We start from the raw sequence: 20,661 nt of genomic DNA, 5'->3' as shown, positions 1-20,661 counted from the left end.
TTGCCGTCGCCTCGAAGTACGCTTTGTCAAGCCAGGGCACAGGCCGGGGGCACTAAGTGTCCTCTGAAAGAAGCCTTGGGACACAGGTCAGCCTTCTCGGCATTTTCTGAAATACCATAATTTGACACGACCGCTGGCCTTTGGCACTGTGCGGGCGTCTCTGTCCCTTCACAGAAGCAGACAGATGGAACTGCTGACACAAAATGTAGGTGACGCCTAGGATGACGAGGGCGGGGGGCCGCTCTAAGTCACCGTCCGTCCCCCCAAATCCCCAAATGAGATAGCCGTGCGAGGAGGCTCAGAACCGCAGGGCTCACGCGTTCTCGCACGTGAAACACGCTCCCCTGCCCAAAACACGTCTTCTTCCCCCCAACAAGGTGCCTCGTGGCTACGCTGAACTCATCTGCCTACAGCCGCAGACGTCACACACACAACCAGGGGGTGCCCCACTGAAAAAGCTCCCCCAAAGCAGCTTCTAGAAGCTCACTCCAGGCTGGCTGTGCTTACCTGTACTTCAAAAGCAGTTTCAGCACCACCGAACGGATGACAGGGGTCTTATCCACAACGTCATCGAAGGGGGAGAGAGATTTTGTGTGTTCACGGTGTCCTTCAACCAGAGAGAGAGGGGGCAGCTCATTATTCACGTCGGACACAAAAAAGTCAGAGGAGGAAGCCAGGATTGATTTCGGTCTACGGGCAGAAAGCAACTTACTTTGGAAGGTACCTCTTAAGAGCTCCTTTTGCGCGAAGAGTAAATTTAGCAGAACATCGATCACCTCCTTCTCTGGTGGGGAATTATCCTTGAAGCATATGGTGGAGACCAGGTCTATGAAGAAACTGTTACACATCTGCCGGATACAGGCGTGCTTCCTGATGGCATTCCTGGGGGAACACGGTGGGGAGGCACAGCCAGTGCTTGCACAGCGTGCCCCAGATCCCTGCCCAGGCTGGACACCTCGTGTTCTTCAGTAAAGAGATACAAGTATCTCCTTGCTACGGGCGCTTAGAGCTGGGTGCAAACTTAGAGCTGGGTGCAAACGGCCGGACGGGGTGCAAACTCCTCTCTAGGGGCCCCTTGATCATTTGCACCAGCCAGTGACACCCTTTCCTGCTGAAGTCTGCAAAGACCCCGCCCGCCGGACTGGCCGCGTGCCCCACCTTCTGGCGGTTATCGGAAGGGGGGCGGGAAGGGAAGGCTGCTGAGTCACCGACGGCAGAGCTGAAGGCTCTGAGCCCGCCGAGCGTTCGCCGATGCCAACCACTGCCCCGCAGGACCTGTGGCCAGGCACAGCTGGCGCCTCGGGTCGGGGGGAGGCAAACTTCTTCCATCTAAGCTCCTCGGGTGTCTCGTGACGGCTTTATCTAATTTATGACTTTCTGATTTATTTCCACTAGTCGGGTCATCTCCCAAATCTATGCTCGCGTGTGTCTCGGGCAGAGAATCATTTTGGGACACTAGGTGCTTATGAAGCTACACAAGTGGCCGTCTCTCTTAGGATGGTTCTCTGAAGTCAGCTTTTCTTTTATTTTTTTTTTAAGTTATTTTAAAAAAATGTTTATTTATTTCTGAGAGAAAGAGAGACGGAGGGGGAGGGAGGGTGAGAGCAGGGAGGGGCGGAGAGAGGGGGAGACACAGAGTCCGAAGCAGGCTCCAGGCTGCGAGCTGTCAGCCCAGAGCCCGACACGGGGCTCGAACCCACGAACCGGGAGATCACGACCTGAGCCGAAGTCGGACGCTTAACCGACTGAGCCACCCAGGCACCTCTGAAGTCAGGTTTTCTAAGGTTAATACGGTTTATATTTCTGAATACTGTACTTGCCAAAAAAGGAAGAGAAAGTGGAAGCTCAAGAGAGAGAAAGGGCGATTTACCTGTGCTCTTGGGACACCGCTGGAGAGAAGCCTTCTGGCAAGTCTGTTAAACACAAAGGACACCTCATCTGGCCTATGATGACCCAGACCTTGACGCAGGCCAAGCAGAACACGTGGTCACAGGGCAGGCACACCGGGTCCTGTGCGTCTCCCAGGCAGACGGGGCACGGCTGAATCTCAACCCTAGAATCCAAGAAGGGCGGCCGGTTCTGGAGCTACAGGGGCCACACGTGCTGGGCTGTCTCCCGCAGGGATCGCGAACCAAAGGTCTCACCTGGCGAGGGTCTTGCAGACCTGGTCCTTACACTTACGAAGAGTGACCATCACGGCAACGAAGGGCCGGTACGTCTTGATGTCAGAGTTCTCCTGCAGACACTGAGGGACGGGGGGGCAGTGACAAGGATGCTAATGAGCAGCGAAGAGGGGCAGAGCTCAGCCAGCCAACACGAACGACACTCCCGGGGCGACACGGTGCGCACATCGGGCACCTCCGGCCACTGGGCTGGAGCTGGGGGCTGGGGCTGTGGGTGTTTGCCTGCAGGGTAAGGCCTTTCGGTTTCTAGCAGTTTCTCCAGCTTGGAATGTCCTTTGTTATCATGCTGCTTTGGGGGCGGGGGGGCGGACGAGATGTGCAACTTGTGATCCCCCCCCTTCCTCTCTTGTCCTTTCTAAGGCTTACGCTTCTCCCACGACGGGAGATTCCAAGCTTGAAATGATGACGCAATGACCACACGAGGATCCACCCCCGCGCTTTAAGAACTCTTGGCATTTTTGGAATATTTGCTTTAGGTGATTTTTTTCAAGAAACCAAACGCGGCAGACACAGCTGTAAGTCCCCGGGTGCCCTTCTGATAGTGTTGCTCTCCTTCCCCTCGCACAGAGGCCCCCTGAAATTCCCGCGTGCAGGACATTTGCAAGCCCGCATAAGGACCACATCATTGTTCTCAGTGTTTTTAAGTCCTGATCGTTCGTGTTACCTGCTGTATGGCACCCCCCGGCAGACACGCCAGCTCCTTGTTTTCTGGTTACTTGGGCATCTGGAATGTCCCCACCGTGTTGTAGCCAACACCCTTCCACGTGTCTGAGTACCAGCGGGAAGTGTCTAGGGTTTGTATTCGGAAGCGGAGATGCTAGTTTTTAGGAAATGGTGCATCTTCAACGATACAAGCTAAGAGCCTGGTGGGTGTGCTTCTGGAATTTGGGGCTTAGGCATGAGGCTTGCAATAGATATGTTACGTACACCCTTGGGCGTTAACAGCATAACAAGGAACTCCTTGTATTCTCAGTTTGCCACGAGTATCTTTTTTCCACTTCATAAATTTTACCAAATGCTTTTCCTGTCCCTTCTGAAATGATCACTTAGAGTTGACCTTCTAATTCGATATGTAACTGATACCATTTATAGATTTTATGATTCTGAGCTATCTTTGAATTCCCAGGATTAATCTTACTTTGAAATGGGATAGGTTTTTGGGGCGCCTGGGTGGCTCAGTCGGTTAAGCGTCCGACTCCGGCTCAGGTCATGATCTTGCGGTTTGTGGGTTCCAGCCCCGCATCAGGCTCTGTGCTGACAGCTCAGAGCCTGGAGCCTGTTTCAGATTCTGTGTCTCCCTCTCTCTCTGCCCCTCACCTGTTCACACTCTGTCTCTGTCTCAAAAATAAATAAACACTAAAAAAAAAATTAAAAAAAAAAAAGAAATGGGATAGGTTTTTAACACCCTGCTAAATTTGATTTGTTAATCAACAGGCTAATTCGAAAGGGAGCAAAGGACTTGGAGAGACATTTCTCCCAAGAAGACGTACAATTGGGCCGTACGCACCTAGGAAGATGCTGGCCGTCATCAGTCATTAGGGAAACGGCAGAGCAAACCCACAAAGGGATATACCCATCAGGACGGCTATGATAAACAAACAAAACGTAACAAGTGTCGGCAAGGATATGGAGAAATCAGAGCCTCGGTGGGTTGCTGGCAGGAGAGGCATGGAGAGGCCGCTGTGGAACAGTTCGGCGGCTCCTCGAAAAGTTACGCACAAAGTCTCCATATGACCCAGCAGCTCCACTCTAGGTTCGTCTCCGGAAGAGCTGAAAGCATGACTCGGACACTTGCAGACCCGTGTTCACGGCAGTGTTCCTATTTTCAGAAGGTGGGGGTAGCCCAAGGATCCATCAGGGGATGACTGGATTAACAAAGTATGTCCATCCACGCAATGGGATATTATCAGCTTATAAAGGACGGTCCTGACACCTGCTACAACACGGTGGGCCCTGAGGACATGCAGAGTGACATCGGCCCGTCCCCAAAGGACAGATGCCGTAGGGTTCGCCTTCTGTGAGGTCCTGAGAGTTCTCAGAACCATAGACAGAAAGGAGGATGGTGGGCGCCAGGGCCCGGCGGGGGGGACCCAGGAGTTGGTGCTCAATGGGGGCAGAGTTTCAGTCTTGCGAGACAGAAGAGTTCTGGAGACAGAGAGTGGGGAATGGTTGTGCAACAGTGTGAATCAATCAGCGCCACTTGACTGTAGGCCTACAGATGGTTACAGTGGCAAATTTTATGTGATGTGTATCTTCCCACAGTAAAAAAAAAAAAAACAAACGGCAGCAGTCTAGTGGTTGGACGGTGGATGGTCAAGGATAGAGTGTTACAGACTGGAAAGTCAGCAAAACATCCGGTGAGACTGTCATCCGTGACACCGTGGAAGGCGGATCACAGAGCAAGAGAACTCCCTCCCTCCCCGTATCTATTACCTATCTACCTATCAATCGCCTATTATCTACGTAGTATCGATCTACCTATCATCTATCTATTATCCATCTAGTATGTATCTATCTATATCTAGCCACCTATGTACCTACACCTATCCACCCACCCACCCGTCCTTTCTATCAGAACTGAGAAAACTCCGAATATCCACCGTCCTGCAGCTATTACCAGAGTCCTGTGGGAGGCTCTGCCGACTCTTGGCACAGGCCAACTCCAGGGCGGCCTCACTAGAAGAGAAGGGTGGAGGCCCCTTGCCTTTCCGGTTAAGACTTTCTTCCGGGCAGACCACAGGAGCCAGCCTTCCAGGCAACGCGAGTGGGCTCAAGGCTGTCCTTGGAGGGGACGAGCATCGCCCGAGGCCATAGACCCAAGAGCCTTCAGGTGTGAAAATGAATGAGCCAAGACCTCTAGCCGGGGTCACTCACGCGTGGATCTCGCTGGAAAGCCAGCCAGAAGCCCACTACGTTTCTGGGGAACATCACCCCGCAGGCCGGGCCTGACGATGCCTGAGTGCGTGCACACCGGTGTGCAGGGGCCGGATGACTCATCTCTTAGCCAGCCGGTCACCTGGCCATTAGGGGCCCCGCGAGACTGGCCTCTGTGCAGGAAGAAGGGAGTCATGCGTGCCTGTCCCCCCGCCAGGGTGGCAGAGGCCAGCGTTTTCTAGAGTTCTTTCTCCACTCTTCCCTCCCTGAAAACGGCCTCCAGGTTCTACCGGGCTGTGGGAGTCCGGACTAGGGGCTTCTCCACCTCCTTGGCGGCCAGGTGGGGCTGTGACTACGCTCAGGACGGCGAGCCGCGACCTCAAGCGGGTGGACACATTCTGGGCCGTGCTCTTAAAACGGCCCGTGGCGACAGCAAGAACAGCCTTCTCAGAGCACACGGTGGAGGTTGTATAGTGAGGACGACAGAGGGACAGCACGCAGGAGCAGGGACACCCGACCCGGGGAGCGGCCCGCGGCCCTGACTGCCGAGGCTCCCACTGTCCTACGAGAGGCACGTCAGCTCACGTTTCGTTTCCACCACCGATACCCGCCCTCCTCGGAGCATGCGGCCTGCACGTCAAAGCCCGGACAGCTGACACCATTAGGTGCGTTCGCGCAAAGCTCCCGGGGTAACGGAGGCAGAGATCACCTTCCGCTAAGCGCGTGGCCACGGAGATGGCAAACACACAGGCTTGACGGCCGCCGCGGAGGAAGTGCGCCCCGCTGCGCTCCCAGGTAAGATGGGCAGAGAGCGGGAAGGACGCTCACCCTGCGGGTGACGGCAGGTTAGGCCGGGAGCTCCCGCGTCCCCGGAAAGTGCGCCTGCCGAGCCCGAGCTCACCTTGTTCAGTAGGAAGACATACTCGGTCACCAGCTCGCACAGCTCGGGGATCTGGCTCTCGATCCCCAGGAGCACGTGCTCCACGAACAGGGCCACAGGGAAAATGCGGTTCCACTGGGTTCTGTAAGAGCAGGTGGTTGGTCACTGGGCTGGGACAATAGCGCCTGAGACTCCAGGACAAGGGTGCAGGGAGGGATCCGAGACAGGGATGAGGTGAAGGCGGACGGAAGATTCCAGGAGGAGCCCTTTGCGGCGTGCTCCCGCCCCCAGTCACCTTCGTGTCCCCCACGCCCTCCCGCAGACTCGGGGTCAGGCGTCCCGCCTCACCCAGGAAAGCTGGCACGGGACGTGCCCCCGCGGGACGCCTACCCTGACTGCTTGTCCCTTCCCTGCGGCCCTGCTGCCCACCCAGGGCCCCTTCCTGCTGCTCCCCTCTGCCAGCACTTCTCCTGCGGGGACTGCGGGGACCGTAGGCTCTGCTGCTCCCCTTTCCACGCCCCCCGCCCCCAGCGGGGCTCCCTGAATGCCCTTTTGTCCGTTTCGTCTCCAGCGTCGGCATGATGCCTGGCGGTGAAGGAGACTCAGCGGACATTAAGAGAGGACCCTCTTCTGTGGCAAGAGGACCCCATGAGCCCGTGGGGAAGGGGCTGGTGGGGGCCGGGCTCCTGGCCTCACCTGACCTCCCTGATGACATCTCTGGCCATCTCCCCGCAGGTCTGCAGGTACCCGTCCGAGCACAGGAGCTCTAGCGGCATGGACAGGTTCTTCACCATCTGCAGCCAAGCCTGGGGGCTGGGCTTCAGGATGTCTCTTGTCAGCATCTCCGTGCAGGCCATCGCTGCAAATGCATCCAGAGTCTGGCGGAAGGTGGGGGGGCGGGTGGACAGAGAACAAACCCCTGACTAAGCAGCGCCCCGTGGCTGCTCTAATATCCTAAGCTCAGAGGTCCAGGTTGTGAGCCCGTGTTCTTCTGTTCCAGGCTCGTCGCCTACTCCCCTCTTGCCCCGGGATATAGGAAGCATTGGTCAGATGTGTTCCTAACATTTGTGTGTTAACCGGGCATACGGCCCCGGGAAGGGGTCTCCCAGGCAGAACACGGCTCCTGGGGCTTCCCGTCCCGGGCGGCCACGGAAGCACCCCCCACCTGCCCCCCACCTGCCCCAGGAAGGCCAAGCCCAGACCGTGAACACAAACGAACCCGGGAGAGGCCATACCAGCTCGGGTCCGTCCAGTCTGTCGTTCCTTACGGTTCCCATGACGTTGTAGAGTAACATCTGTAGGACTTGGGGGTAGGTGGTCACGATTCGGGAAAAGTTCTGCAGTCGGCTCCGGAAATGCTGATAAGCCACGTGCACCCACGGTAAGGAGACCCTTTCCTGTGGCCTCTGTGCTTGCAGCTGACAGATGCAGGACCACAGCGCCACCTGCAAAATCTGGGACGAGAAGCAAGCTTTTAGCGTAAACTGGAAAGCAAAACAAAAGCTATGTTTTGACGGTGGAAAATCCCGACCGCTCAAAAATGACACAAGGGAAACTCAAAAACCACACACACTGTGACGGTCCCTGGGTACATCTTGGTGTCACCCTGTCTAGGCATTTTCTTATCTATACCTTGTCCCCGTTTTGTCCCCAGATCATGACCATGGTGTATGTCTGATTCTTTTCCCCACTTAACATCACATTGTGAACATTTCTCTGTCATTAATTACGTTGGGAGACCCTCACTGTGAACGTGTGTGCCCAATAAAACAACCAGTCACCAAACAGCTGTCACTTAATTTGTCTGGGCTTTAATTATGGACAATTAAATTGTTTCCTTTTTTTTTTTTTTTTTTTTTGCCATTTTAAGAAACAAAGCTGGAAAGAACATTCTTGTGGATAAAATGTTTCTCCACATCTGGTAACACGCCCAGGACAGAGACACCACTTCAGATTTTCTAAGGCTCTCAATACAACCCCTCGGACTTTTCCAGAAGCACATGCTGGTTCACAACACCATCTGTAACGGGGGTGCTTCTGGGTCCAGTTAAAAACCAGTCTTGGGGCGCCTGGGTGACTCAGTCAGTTAAGCATCCGACTGCGGCTCAGGTCATAATCTCGAGGCTCGTGAGTTCGAGCCCCGCATTGGGCTCTGTGCTGACAGCTCAGAGTCTGGAGCCTGCTTCAGATTCTGTGTCTCCCTCTCTCTCTGCTCCTCTCCTATTCATGCTCTGTCTCTCAGAGATAGATAAATAAATGTTAAAAAAATTAAAAAAAAAAAAAAAGAAAACATGTCTTCAGAGGCACCTGGGTGGCTCAGTCAGTTAAGTATCCGACTTTGGCTCAGGTCATGATCTCATGATTTGTGGGTTCGAGCCCCGCGTCGGGCTCTGTGCTGACGGCTCAGAGCCTGGAGTCTGCTTTGGATTCTGTCTCCATCTCTCTCTGCCCCTCCCCTGCTCATGCTCTGTCTGTCTGTCTCTCTCTCTCTCAAAAATAAATAAACATTAAAAAAAAAAAAAAACAGTCTCGCCACATGGGCAAGAACCTAAAGCCTAAAAACCGATCAGGTATTGTTGACTTATCAGTGAGGCTGGCCAGTTTTTGTTTTGTGGATCTCTGCATAATTATTTTGTTAATACTTGGTTTATAACTTTCATCTAGTTTTTAAAATTAGGAAACTTTCCTATTGATTCCTAAGAATATTTTATTTATTTTTTTAAGTAATCTCTACACCCAACATGGGGTTTGAACTCACGACCCTGAGATCAAGAGTCATATGCTCCCCCGACAGAGCCCGCCAGGCCCCTCCGGGGTTCCTAAGCATATTTTGTTAGCCCTTAATCACGCTGGTGATAAGTATGTTGTCCTTAAATGGGTCACTTTCCTTTTTTACATACTCTCAAGTGTGAACCCAGTAGGTAATCAGAAGTGTCCTAATTTCCACTGAAATTTCAGTTAGTTATTACCTGTAGTGGCCAGTTAAATATTTACCTAATTTTCTTCAGGAGAGACTCCACATTTGAAAAGAAGGTGTTATTTATTTTTTTTAGTGTTTATTATTTTTGAGACAGAATAGACAGAGCATGAGTGGGGGAGGGGCAGAGAGAGAGGGAGACACAGGATCCAAAGCAGGCTCCAGGCTCTGAGCTGTCAGCACAGAGCCTGACTGACGTGGGGCTCAAACCCACGAACGGCGAGATCATGACCTGAGCCGAAGTTGGATGCTTAACTGACTGAGCCCCACAGGCGCCCCGAAAAGAAGGTATTAAAAAAATAATAAAGTAAAGTAAATAAAAAACAAAAAGGTGTTACGGGGACACTGGAGGTCTTCCTTGCGTGAATGGACAGCCCGTGATGCAGGGGGCCCCGGACAGGGGGCTGAGGGTGGAGGGACAGTGCGGCCCAGCCGCACGGACGCCAGTGGCCCCCTCCCCTGCCCCAGAGTGAGCACTTACCCTCAGTTCTTCCCACGTGGACACTCTCATCGTCAACAGGAGGAAGTCCTTTATGTAGCATAGAAAGAGCTCTTCCTGCTGTTCTGCGCTGAGCTGAGCGAGAAACCCGCCCAGAGAGGTCTGCTGAAAGATTTCCACTAACTTCTTCAACAGTCCTGCAGAGCAGAGCAAAGAAGGGCGCAGAGGGAGAGCCTGAGGCGTGTCTCCTGGCCTCCGGTCAGAACCCCAGTGTCCCCCGGGCAAGGGTAAGGCTCTGCGGAAGGGCAGCTCTCGGCAAACGGGAGTAAGCCGCGGGGTTTAACGGCCTTTTCTAGACACTTCGGACGCCTTTCCAGCGGGATAACGGAAACGAAGGCAGAATACATACTCAGTTTCAGTCACCACCAGCCCAGTTGGCCCCAAAGGGATAAGATGACCGCAGACAGAACAGGTTTTATGTCTAGCAAGTCATGTCATGCTTTGGGAATCCCAGGGTCCGGGTGGGTCACCAATGAGGGGGCTGCTCTTCGGGGGCTGGGGGTCACACGCTGCTCACACCAGGAAGATCTGCCTCCAGGGGACGAGTGCCAGCCCGCAGGCCACACGCTATCACAGGAAAGCAGGGGCAGTACGGGTTCAGCCTCGAAAAAGGAAATACTCCTTCCTCAGGACAGAGACGGCTTCAACTTATTCTGAAAACACTGCAGAATGCTTACCTAGAGAAGTAAGTTCGTCTTCAAGTATCTGGACCTACTTTTTTTCTCATGTTTATGTATTTTAGAGAGAGAGAGAGAGAGAGAGACAGAGCATGAGCAGGGGAGGGGCAGAGAAAGAGGGAGACACAGAATTCGAAGCAGGCTCTAGGCTCTGAGCTGTCAGCCCAGAGCCCGACGTGGGGCTCGAACTCATGGACCGTGAGATCATGACCTGGAGCTGAAGTTGGACACCTAACCGACTGAGCCACCCAGGCGCCCTTGACCTGGCTTCTTTAATACATTGTTTTTTTTTTTTTAATTTTTTTTAACGTTTATTTACTTTTGAGACAGAGAGAGACAGAAGATGAACGGGGGAGGGTCAGAGAGAGAGAGGGAGACACAGAATCTGAAACAGGCTCCAGGCTCTGAGCTGTCAGCACAGAGCCCGACGCGGGGCTCGAACTCACGAGCCGTGAGATCATGACCTGAGCCAAAGTCGGATGCTTAACCGACTGAGCCACCTAGGCGCCCCTGACCTGGCTTCTTTAAAGGCAATACTATGAGTAAACTTCGAGTAAACTTTGAGTAAACTATGAGTAAACTTCGTGCACGAAAGATGGAAAGATGACTTTTCCCAAGGATGCGTGACTCCTGGTTTTCCCGGGATATGCCTATGGCCAGGCCTGCTTGACCTGTGACGGCAGAGCAAGGAGCCACATGACTCCGAGGACACTGACCGCGCGGTGTGGACAGAACTTCGCTTACGTCGCTGACACTGTTGGGAAGGGCTCAGCTCGGGCCGTCTCCCGAGTCCTGATGCCCGAACTGCCTAGAAGGTTCCGAATGGGAATGGCCCACTTACGACGGGGAGCCAGCACATGGTCCCGTTTCCCGGCATCCTCGGGGGCTCACCTTCAGCTCCAGTGATGTACTGAGCCTGGAGCCACAGCTCCTCCAGATACCCTTTGATTCTCCAGCCAAACGGGACGTCGTTGGAGATGTCCTCCGGAAGGGTCATGTAGTTCTGCACCATGATGTAGGGCACCTCACTCTTAGATCTGCAGCCAGACAAGGGGTTGCTCGCGACACAAGCCCCACCTCTGATGCCACGCTCAACAGCACAGGTGCCTAAAAGCCCGGCCCAGATCACAGCTCAGGGCTTCCGTTATAAACGCACTCAAGCGCGTCCCTACGTCATCTGTTTCACAGACAACAACGAAACAAGGCTGGGAAGTCAAGCAGGCTGCCCAAAGGCTGGGGCAGAACCGGGCCGTGCGGTGCCCGGACCTCCCCTCGCCGTCCAGCTTCGACACGGAACCCGGCGTGTCGGAGGCGACCCTTTCCCTCAGGGTCGACAGTGCCCTGTCGTCTAAATAAGTGTTTCCACTCGAGATCCAGGATCCCACGTACTCGAATATTCTTTGTTCACCCACACTCCAAAAGCGAAGCCCCTGATAGCCAAAGAAGAAACTGCTGGGAGGCCGGCTGAGAGTGAGCTGCGCACGGGCAGGCCCGGGGCGGGGTATGCGGGTGCCGCCACGGAATGAGGGGCAGGGAGAGCTGACTGATCCAAGGGCTCTCCGAAGCACAGCCGCGCCAGTCCGGATGAGGCGCAAGCTGGCAGTTGTACCTGGGGCGGTGCTCTGAAAGCAGGGCCATGAGGAAGGGGAGTGAAACAGGGAATTCTCAGAACGTCCAAGAACCCCCGTTTGTTACAGCGATGCCATCGCCCTTAGGCTGCAAACAGACCCGGCACTAATTTCTGAATTTTTAATTTTAGAGAGAGTGCGTGCAGGTGTGAGTGGGGCAGCGGCGGAAGGAGAGAGAATCTTAAGCAGGCCCCGTTCTCAGCGCTCACAGCCCGACTTGGGGCCCGATCCCACGAACCGCGAGATCGTGACCTGAGCCGCAATCGACAGGGGGACACTCAAATGACTGAGCCACCCAGGCGCCCCAGATCCAGCATCTAAAATAAATGTGATTCCAATGTCGATACATACACTTCATCAACTACTTGGATGAGCATGTTAAGACCGCACCTGCCTTACGGTTTTTTTCCCTTCACTCACACACACACACACACACACACACACACACACACACACACCTCTCTTATTCACCTCATATCATTTGTCACAAGAGGAATGTTCAGAAGCTTGATGTCACGGAAAATAAACATCCAAAGATCTCTTGTCCAGGATGGAGAGTCTGGCCTGATCAGTAGCTCAAGGTTGCTGTCTATGTCGAGGACGGACACCATGCTCGCCAGGAGGGGGGTCACCACACCCTGGACCCGTTTCCAGAGGGTCTGCCTGCAGTGGGGGAGAGAGGAGACCGCGTGCCAGCTCGGCAAGCACGGAGCATGGCGGGGGGCGGAGGGAGGGGGCTCCATTCTGTTGACATTCGGTTCGTTGGTCACGAGACACCTGGTCTATCGATGCAACGCCACAGCTCTGGCAACACATGGAAACTGGCATCGTTTTTAGGTACCCGAAGAAAAGTTCACAGGTAGAAACGGATTGGAGACGGGACGGGAATGGACCTTAATTCTACATCGAATCAGTTTCCAAGCAGCATCTGTTGTGTTTTGTTATATAGCTATTGCCCCAAAGCAAGTAAAGGCTCTCTACAGAAAATAGGGACCACCTTCATTTGGGGGAAAAAAAAGTTACTTTAAGAAAAAACAAACAGGGGCGCCTGGGTGGCGCAGTCGGTTAAGCGTCCGACTTCAGCCAGGTCACGATCTCGCGGTCCGGGAGTTCGAGCCCCGCGTCGGGCTCTGGGCTGATGGCTCAGAGCCTGGAGCCTCTTTCCGATTCTGTGTCTCCCTCTCTCTCTGCCCCTCCCCCGTTCATGCTCTGTCTCTCTCTGTCCCAAAAATAAATAAACGTTGAAAAAAAAAATTAAAAAAAAAAAAAAGAAAAAAGAAAAAACAAACAACAGTTGCAGGGAGAAAATGATAAAGCACGGGCCAAAATAAGTGTGTTGGGGGTCAAGTTAAACGGGAAAGTACACGCTTCTCTAAAACATGGTTTTACTCATGTCTGTGGACATTGCATCCAAAAGGGTTTACATACGTACACACGTTTCCCTGCTTCTGTTAACGCTGTTGTACTTCGCCGTTATAACGATGTTTATGCGTGATCATAAACTCTATAATGCCCTGCAAGGAACCTACTACCAGGTAGTTAATGTTGGGGAGAAAAAGTCAGGTTCCACTGTAAAGAGAAGAGAGAGAAATACTTTCCTTTTAAAAGTACGCGGTGTGCAGGGACCTGTGGAGATTTCACAAGCGTCTAGGGAGGAAACGAAGCACGCTAACAGTCAAGAGAGCACTTGATTCACAGAAAAAAACGCCTAAGTAGAAAAAGCGTAGGAAACCACAGGATGAAATGTAGAAGCCGGCAGTGGGGGGAGAGGGGAAGGTGAACCTGGACGGGTATGCAGGCTTCGGGCATCGGGGAAAACCAAGACTAAAATGACTTGGATTTATTTTTTAATGTTTATTTATTTGCGGGGGGGGGGGGGTGGGGGTGGGGGGAGGGAAAGTGGGGGAGGGTCAGAGAGAGAGGGAGACACAGAATCCCAAGCAGGCTCCAGGCTGCGAGCTGTCAGCACAGAGCCCGACGCGGGGCTCGAACTCACGGACTGAGAGATCGTGACCTGAGCCGAAGTCGGATGTTCAACCGACTGAGTCACCCAGGCGCCCCAAAGATTTGGACTTTAATCGCAAGAAGGGAAGTGACTTAGGTGCCCAGTACATGGATGGTAAACAGAGTGGCCCCCAGAGGCTTGTGAGAGTGAACTAGTACGCTCCAAAGCCCACCTGACACCCGACACAGGTGAGTTACAGCTGTGGTCTGACCACCCCACGCAGGGGTGTTCAGACGCCCCCAGCAACTGCTGAGGGGTGGGCCAGTCTCAATACAGCCAACAGCAGAGCAGTGACAAGGAGGGGCCCCACACACCGCTCTGGACACCTGCCGAGTGTGGGGAGTCTGGCCGCTGGAGGGGCGGTGTGAACGGGAAACCAAAAATACAGATTTTAAGGATTACTGACATGAAATTAAATATTTAATAATATCTGTAAGGGGGGTGGGGAGCCTGGGTGCCTCAGTCCGACTTTGGCTCAGGTCACGATCTCACCGTTTGTGAGTTCAAGCCCTGGGTCCACGTCAGGCTCTGTGCTGACAGCTCGGAGCCTGGGGCCTGCTTCCCATTCTGTCTCCCTCTCTCTCTGCCTCTCCCTGCTCGCACTCTCTCTCCCTCTCTCTCTCTCTCTCTCTCTCTCTCTCTCTCTCTGTCGAAAATTAAGAAACATTAAAAAAGTAAAAATATAATATCTGTAAGGTGTAACCAAGGAAAATGATCTAGATTAATATCTGATCTTATAAAATTCCTTACTCAGAAAGCGTAAGTGGGAAAGAAACTAAGGGTAAGTAAAGAAAAACACAGAAGCAGGAACTGCCCCCCACAGCAACGAAACCAGCAGCAGGAACTCTGGGGGCTCCCACATTTCCCGCCAGCCCATCACACAGAGGCAGGGTCGCCGATCACGGCTGGGGAAGACCGGACCCGTATGAGACCAGAGGAGCCGAACGTTCCTTCAGAAGTGAGGAGCCAGGGCATGAGGATGTGTGACCAGCCTAAGAGGACCCTGCCGACTCGGGGCGGCTGGACCTTCCCTGTGGGACCCACCGTGTCCTGCCTCTCTCCAGAACACCAGGTGTCTTGACTTAGTCCTGAGAAAAGGGTCCAGGTTTTACGGAAAAAGGACCACGGGTGATACATGAATACTCCCGGACCCGACGTTTGTATTATCAAATGACTTCGACTAAGCAGCAGGCCTGAGAAAATCATTCCCCTTCCTTCCCTGCCTGTCCCCTTCCCCGTAACCTAAAACAGCAGCCATTTCCACAGACGACCACGCTGGTCGGGGTTAACACCCTGCGGGGACACACATTCTACTTTTGTTAAGTTGGGTGCTGTTCTTACGACAAAACGTGAACACACAGAAAAGGAGACCAGAGTCTAGCAAACCCCATCTGACCTCCACCCAGACCATTCTGCCCCCTTTGGGGAAAACGGGGACCGCTCTGAACCACACGGAGCTTGCAGACGAGGCGCGCGGGCGAGCCGTCCACGGCCGGGACGCTCGTGTCCCACTGCCACACCGAGCCACCCCCCCCACGGCCCAGTACCTGAATGTGCCTGCCTCCTGGAGAGCGTCCTGATTCGAGGCCTCCCGGGTCACCCACTCCTTCATGTTGAACAGGGACTGGTCTTCCTGCTGCTTTAGGAGCACGTAGAGGCGCGCCTTGGATGCCCGCAAGAACGCGGCTGCAGAAAAGCAGAGGGCATGTGCCTTGGGCATCCCCCACGGGCATCGAGCGGGGGGCTCTGATGGACGTCCAGTGACCCCAGGGTCTCGGGCGAGATTTGGGGGCCGCACCGAGGTCCCTGCTGCACCCGCGGCCTCTGCGAGCCCTGGGGCCACGGGGGCAACGGTCGCGCTCCCCCGTGCCGCCCGTGGGGCCCCATACCTTTGACCTCGTCGTCGTCGTCCTCGTCTAGGAGGCCGAGAAGGATCTCCACTCTCCGCATGCTGCGCTGGCGGCCATCCTGGTCGCGGAGCGTGCCCACGGCACTCTGTATGCAGCTCCTCAGCAGGCTGGTGGTGTCCATGATCTGTGTGTGTCACGGGGACAGTCAGGCCTCCCCGCCCCACGCCGCCCCCCCCCATCCCTCGAGAGCCGCTGTCGGGGGCCGCGGGCCCCCCCGGGGATTCAGCCAGGTCAGATCCCGCCCTGGCCCAGGGCCTCGACTCCGGGAGACAGGAGGGGACCGCCTGTGGGGTAGGCCGACGTCCCGGGAGGCCCCAGAACTAGAAAGAGCCAGAACTCACATGGCTTCCGCCCTGGTCAGCGCTGCCCGTCACCGTCGAGCCTTCCGTCCCCAGGTCCACCCCTGGCGCCTCCTCTGACCCCGCAGCCTCGGTTTCCATCGGTTCCTCCAGGCTGTCACCGGCCCCGTGTTCCATCTCCACTGCAACAGAAGTGTGATCAAGCCGCGGAGAAAGGGAGGTGCACTCGGGCTCTTGCCCACACGCCTCCCTGGTCCCTCACCCCCGCAGTGGGTCACACGGGCCGGGCTCTGGCAGGCCCGGGTCACGGGCTCCACCAGCACCAACCTTCCCTCCCATCCTGGGCTCACACGGCTGACACGGGGTGCTGGCGACCAGAGTCTGACACGCACCACAGGCCCCATTTCACAGCCCGATGTGTCCACTACGATCCATTTTCCCATGTGGGCACGCTGACCTGCGCCTGGCCTTGGAAGCAGTGGAAGGTGTCCTGGGACTTGCCCCCCGTCAGGGCAGGTGCGGGGACTCAATGGGGACCTCCCTGCTCCTCCGTGCTCCCGGCCACCACTCCTGCTGTCCCACCTACGGCCCCAAAGGCTTCCTCCTGACTTACACTCGGAGTTCCCTTCTGGTTTAAACAGCTGGCTGATGGTCACATCCTGCAATCTAGTCACGTCCGAAACCATGACCGTGGACTTGCACAGGTCGTCAATGTGCACAGACTGCCACAGCCCTGTGAGGAATGAAGTCACTGAGAACGTCCCCATGCTTTTCCTGGTGTCCTCTTGGCCGCAAGCAGGGACACACCACAGGTCCTGATGTTTAAATACGCAGCTGCTCAGGGGTGTTGGGGGGCCCAGTTGGTTAAGCATCCGACGGCGGCTCGGGTCGTGATCTCACGGTCCGTGAGTTCGAGCCCCGCGTCGGGCTCTGTGCTGACGGCTCAGAGCCTGGAGCCTGCTTTGGATTCTGTGTCTCCCTCTCTCTATGCCTCTCTCTTGCTTGTGCTCTCTCTCTCTCAAAAATAAATAAAGACTAAAAAAAATTTTTTTTAAATACACCTACTGCTGAATGGTTTGTACCCTTTAGTCCCCTTAGTCACCCTTTAGTGTCTCTGGTTCACACACAGAAGCCACCTGACCCTGCTATCTATTTCAACAACCATAACATAAACATCAGTCATAAGAATGGAAAGATCTGCTTTTTTGTAAAGGGTACCTGAAGGTTTTTAATTCTTTTTTTTTTAAGTTTATTGATTTTTTTTTGAGAGACAGAGAGTGCACGAGCAAGGGAGGAGGAGAAAGAGAATCCCAAGCAGGCTGTGTGCTGTCGGAGCAGAGCCCAATGTGGGGCTTGAACTCACAAACCCGGAGATCACGACCTGAGCCGAAACCAAGAGTTGGATGTTTAACCAACTAAGCCACCGAGGCACCCTGGTTTTTGATTCTTTTTACATTTTTTAGTAACCTTGCCCCATCGCAGCTAGAAAAGGGGTGTGGGAAACTGGCAAGATTTACCCCCCGTTATCTACGACATTCTTAAAGTAAACTGTCACTTGCCAGTTTCTAGAATACCAATTTTCTTATGCGTGAAATAATTGGTGACCCGTTCCTCAGAAAAAAAGAGAGGCTTAAGATAGCATTCCCTGCCCCGCGCCAGAACCAGGCATAAAGTATCAGTGCTTCCAGAACAATGCCAGTTGGGAGTGCCTTCTCTAGGCTATCCGTGTAATAAAAGACACGATTAAAGACACTATTAAAAGACACTATAAAAGAAAACACTGGTGTTTCTCTACCAGTCAGTAAGGGAGGCCTGCACACTGTAGCAGCCAGCCCAGACACGCGTGATTCCTGCAATAACCCGGGGTTAAGAAATTTAATTGCATCCGAAACGAATCTCGTTGAGATTAACACCGGTGCTCGGATCCCAGGCTTGTACGCCACGGGAGCAAATTAGGAGCAACTCTGCACATTATCTAAATAAGCGTATTTGCTGCCATTTTCAGCCTACCCCCGTGGAATCCCACGTAGGACGCTCCACTCTCTATCCGGGACAGTTTCGTGATGAAATAGACCAAGATGCAGCCCTGATTCCCTTGTATCTTGTTGATTTCATTTATAGCAGAATACCTGTTTTAAAACAAGCAAGCGAGCACAAACAAGTCAAAACAAAACAAACAAACAGACAAAGCCAACGTTGTGGAAGCGGCTGACTGCTCCCGTGAGCGGTCAGGTTCAATCTTACATCTTCTTATCTTGCTTTCTTTCCCTCTCCGCCCCCCCTCCTTCCTTCCTTCCTTCCTTCCTTCCTTCCTTCCTTCCTCCCTCCCTCCCTCCCTCCTTCCTCCCTCCCTCCCTTCCTCCTTCCCTCCCTCCCTCCTCCCACCCTCCCTCTTTCCTCCCTTCCTTCCTTCCTTCCTTCCTCCCTCCTTCCTTCCTTCCTCCCTCCCTCTTTCCTTCCTTCCTTCCTCCCTCCCTCTTTCCTTCCTTCCTTCCTTCCTTCCTTCCTCCCTCCCTCCCTCTTTCCTTCCTTCCTTCCTCCCTCCCTCTTTCCTTCCTTCCTTCCTTCCTCCCTCCCTCTTTCCTTCCTTCCTTCCTCCCTTCCTCTTTCCTTCCTTCCTTCCTCCCTCCCTCCCTCTTTCCTTCCTTCCTTCCTCCCTCCCTCCCTCTTTCCTTCCTTCCTTCCTCCCTCCCTCTTTCCTTCCTTCCTCCCTCCCTCCCTCTTTCCTTCCTTCCTTCCTTCCTCCCTCTTTCCTTCCTTCCTTCCTTCCTTCCTCCCTCCCTCCCTCCCTCTTTCCTTCCTTCCTTCCTCCCTCCCTCTTTCCTTCCTTCCTCCCTCCCTCTTTCCTTCCTTCCTTCCTCCCTCCCTCCCTCTTTCCTTCCTTTCCTTCCTCCCTCCCTCCCTCTTTCCTTCCTTACTTCCTCCCTCCCTCCCTCTTTCCTTCCTTCCTTCCTTCCTCCCTCTTTCCTTCCTTCCTTCCTTCCTTCCTCCCTCCCTCCCTCTTTCCTTCCTTCCTTCCTTCCTCCCTCCCTCTTTCCTTCCTTCCTTCCTTCCTCCCTCCCTCTTTCCTTCCTTCCTTCCTCCCTCCCTCTTTCCTTCCTTCTTTCCTTCCTTCCTTCCTCTTTCCTTCCTTCCTTCCTTCCTTCCTCCCTCCCTCTTTCCTTCCTTCCTTCCTCCCTCCCTCCCTTTCCTTCCTTCCTTCCTTCCTTCCTCCCTCCCTCCCTCTTTCCTTCCTTCCTTCCTCCCTCCCTCTTTCCTTCCTTCCTTCCTTCCTCCCTCCCTCTTTCCTTCCTTCCTTCCTCCCTTCCTCTTTCCTTCCTTCCTTCCTCCCTCCCTCCCTCTTTCCTTCCTTCCTTCCTCCCTCCCTCCCTCTTTCCTTCCTTCCTTCCTCCCTCCCTCCCTCTTTCCTTCCTTCCTTCTTCCCTCCCTCTTTCCTTCCTTCCTTCCTTCTTCCCTCCCTCTTTCCTTCCTTCCTTCCTTCTTCCCTCCCTCTTTCCTTCCTTCCTTCCTTCTTCCCTCCCTCTTTCCTTCCTTCCTTCCTCCCTCCCTCCCTCCCTCTTTCCTTCCTTCCTTCCTCCCTCCCTCCCTCTTTCCTTCCTTCCTTCTTCCCTCCCTCTTTCCTTCCTTCCTTCCTTCTTCCCTCCCTCTTTCCTTCCTTCCTTCCTCCCTCCCTCCCTTCCTTTCTAATGTTTATTTTTGAGAGACAGAGACAGAGAGTTAGCAGGGAGCTCCAAAGACAGGGAGACACAGAATCCAAAGCAGGCTCCAGGCTCTGAGCTGTCAGCACAGAGCTCCTCAAGGGGCTCAAACCCACGAACTCTGAGATCATGACCTGAGCTGAAGTCGGACGCTTAACCAGCTGAGCCACGCAGGGGCCCCTCTAGGATAGTCTTTTATATCCTACCAATATTCTATCATTTACACTTCTTGGCATTTTACCACCGTTGCCTGGTTTTAGCCTTCTCTGTAGGCTAAATTTCCGGGGAGAAATTCTTTAGGAACTCCTGAATAAAATTTGGGCTTTCTGGGTAGTTTCTGAGAAAAATAACAAACACATACTTAGCTGAAGCAATGAGCTGAGCACTGTGGACTCCGTCTTCAAAACTGGTTTGAATAATGAGGATTTTACACCTGGCTGCATCAGATAAGCAGTTTCTGAAAGAAAAAGGAAATTATCCGTCCTTAGAAACGGGCGATGAAACTCCCCCAGACTGATGGGAAGTAGAAGACGACCGAGAAGGAGTGCCTCGGGTGAGGATCTCCTCTGTGTGAGCGGACAAGCCAGGGGAGAGCATGTGAACCCGGGGAAATGCTTCCCGAATGAGACGAGACGATGCTTCCCTCCACCCTCCAAGAAGGATGCCTGTGCAGAGGCAGCAGAGACGAGGGGGGGACCGGAAGAATGCAACAAGCACCCTTTTCGGTCGTGTGGCTTCGGCGGTCACGAGCCAGGGCTGGTGACAGCCCGGTGGTCCCTGCAGCCCTGTGAGTGAAGGACAGGGCAGTCAGGGCTGGGGGCAGAGGGGACAGGGAGGGAAGGCGGGAGCCTCACTGGACTTCTCTGAGGAATGAGCCCTCGGTGTCAAACTGCTGCAGAGACAGGATCATGGGCTTCAGAGCTCCGTCCGCTCCTTCTGACTGCAAAACTTCGCAGTCACGGTTGGTCAGCAGTCTGGAGAAAGTGGTGATCTACAAAGTCAGGAAACGCAAGTTACTGGCTAGAATTCAA

The 20,661-nt window shown here is 54.1% G+C and overlaps 1 protein-coding gene across 2 annotated transcripts in view; it reads right to left on the bottom strand.

Annotated features, from left to right (window-relative positions):
- The window catches only part of RNF213 (ring finger protein 213), a 107,536-nt gene that overhangs the window by 23,213 nt on the left and 63,662 nt on the right, over window positions 1–20,661 (bottom strand). For both annotated transcript variants that reach the window (XM_047832190.1, XM_047832191.1), the window contains 17 exons: window positions 20,485–20,621; window positions 19,992–20,087; window positions 17,943–18,061; window positions 16,546–16,665; window positions 15,975–16,114; window positions 15,613–15,757; window positions 15,271–15,409; window positions 12,190–12,381; window positions 10,982–11,127; window positions 9,396–9,550; window positions 7,173–7,391; window positions 6,634–6,815; window positions 5,959–6,079; window positions 2,145–2,245; window positions 1,871–2,053; window positions 713–882; window positions 508–607 (listed from right to left, as the gene is read on the bottom strand). In XM_047832190.1, coding sequence (XP_047688146.1) covers window positions 508–607; window positions 713–882; window positions 1,871–2,053; window positions 2,145–2,245; window positions 5,959–6,079; window positions 6,634–6,815; window positions 7,173–7,391; window positions 9,396–9,550; window positions 10,982–11,127; window positions 12,190–12,381; window positions 15,271–15,409; window positions 15,613–15,757; window positions 15,975–16,114; window positions 16,546–16,665; window positions 17,943–18,061; window positions 19,992–20,087; window positions 20,485–20,621 — 2,465 coding nt within the window. The remainder of the gene's footprint in view (window positions 1–507; window positions 608–712; window positions 883–1,870; window positions 2,054–2,144; window positions 2,246–5,958; window positions 6,080–6,633; window positions 6,816–7,172; window positions 7,392–9,395; window positions 9,551–10,981; window positions 11,128–12,189; window positions 12,382–15,270; window positions 15,410–15,612; window positions 15,758–15,974; window positions 16,115–16,545; window positions 16,666–17,942; window positions 18,062–19,991; window positions 20,088–20,484; window positions 20,622–20,661) is intronic.

Source organism: Prionailurus viverrinus, chromosome E1 (genome assembly GCF_022837055.1).
Source record: "Prionailurus viverrinus isolate Anna chromosome E1, UM_Priviv_1.0, whole genome shotgun sequence".
Classification (NCBI taxonomy): domain Eukaryota; kingdom Metazoa; phylum Chordata; class Mammalia; order Carnivora; family Felidae; genus Prionailurus; species Prionailurus viverrinus.
The sequence above is the reverse complement of the archived record's forward strand: the minus strand, read 5'-3'. Positions and strand labels throughout refer to the sequence as shown.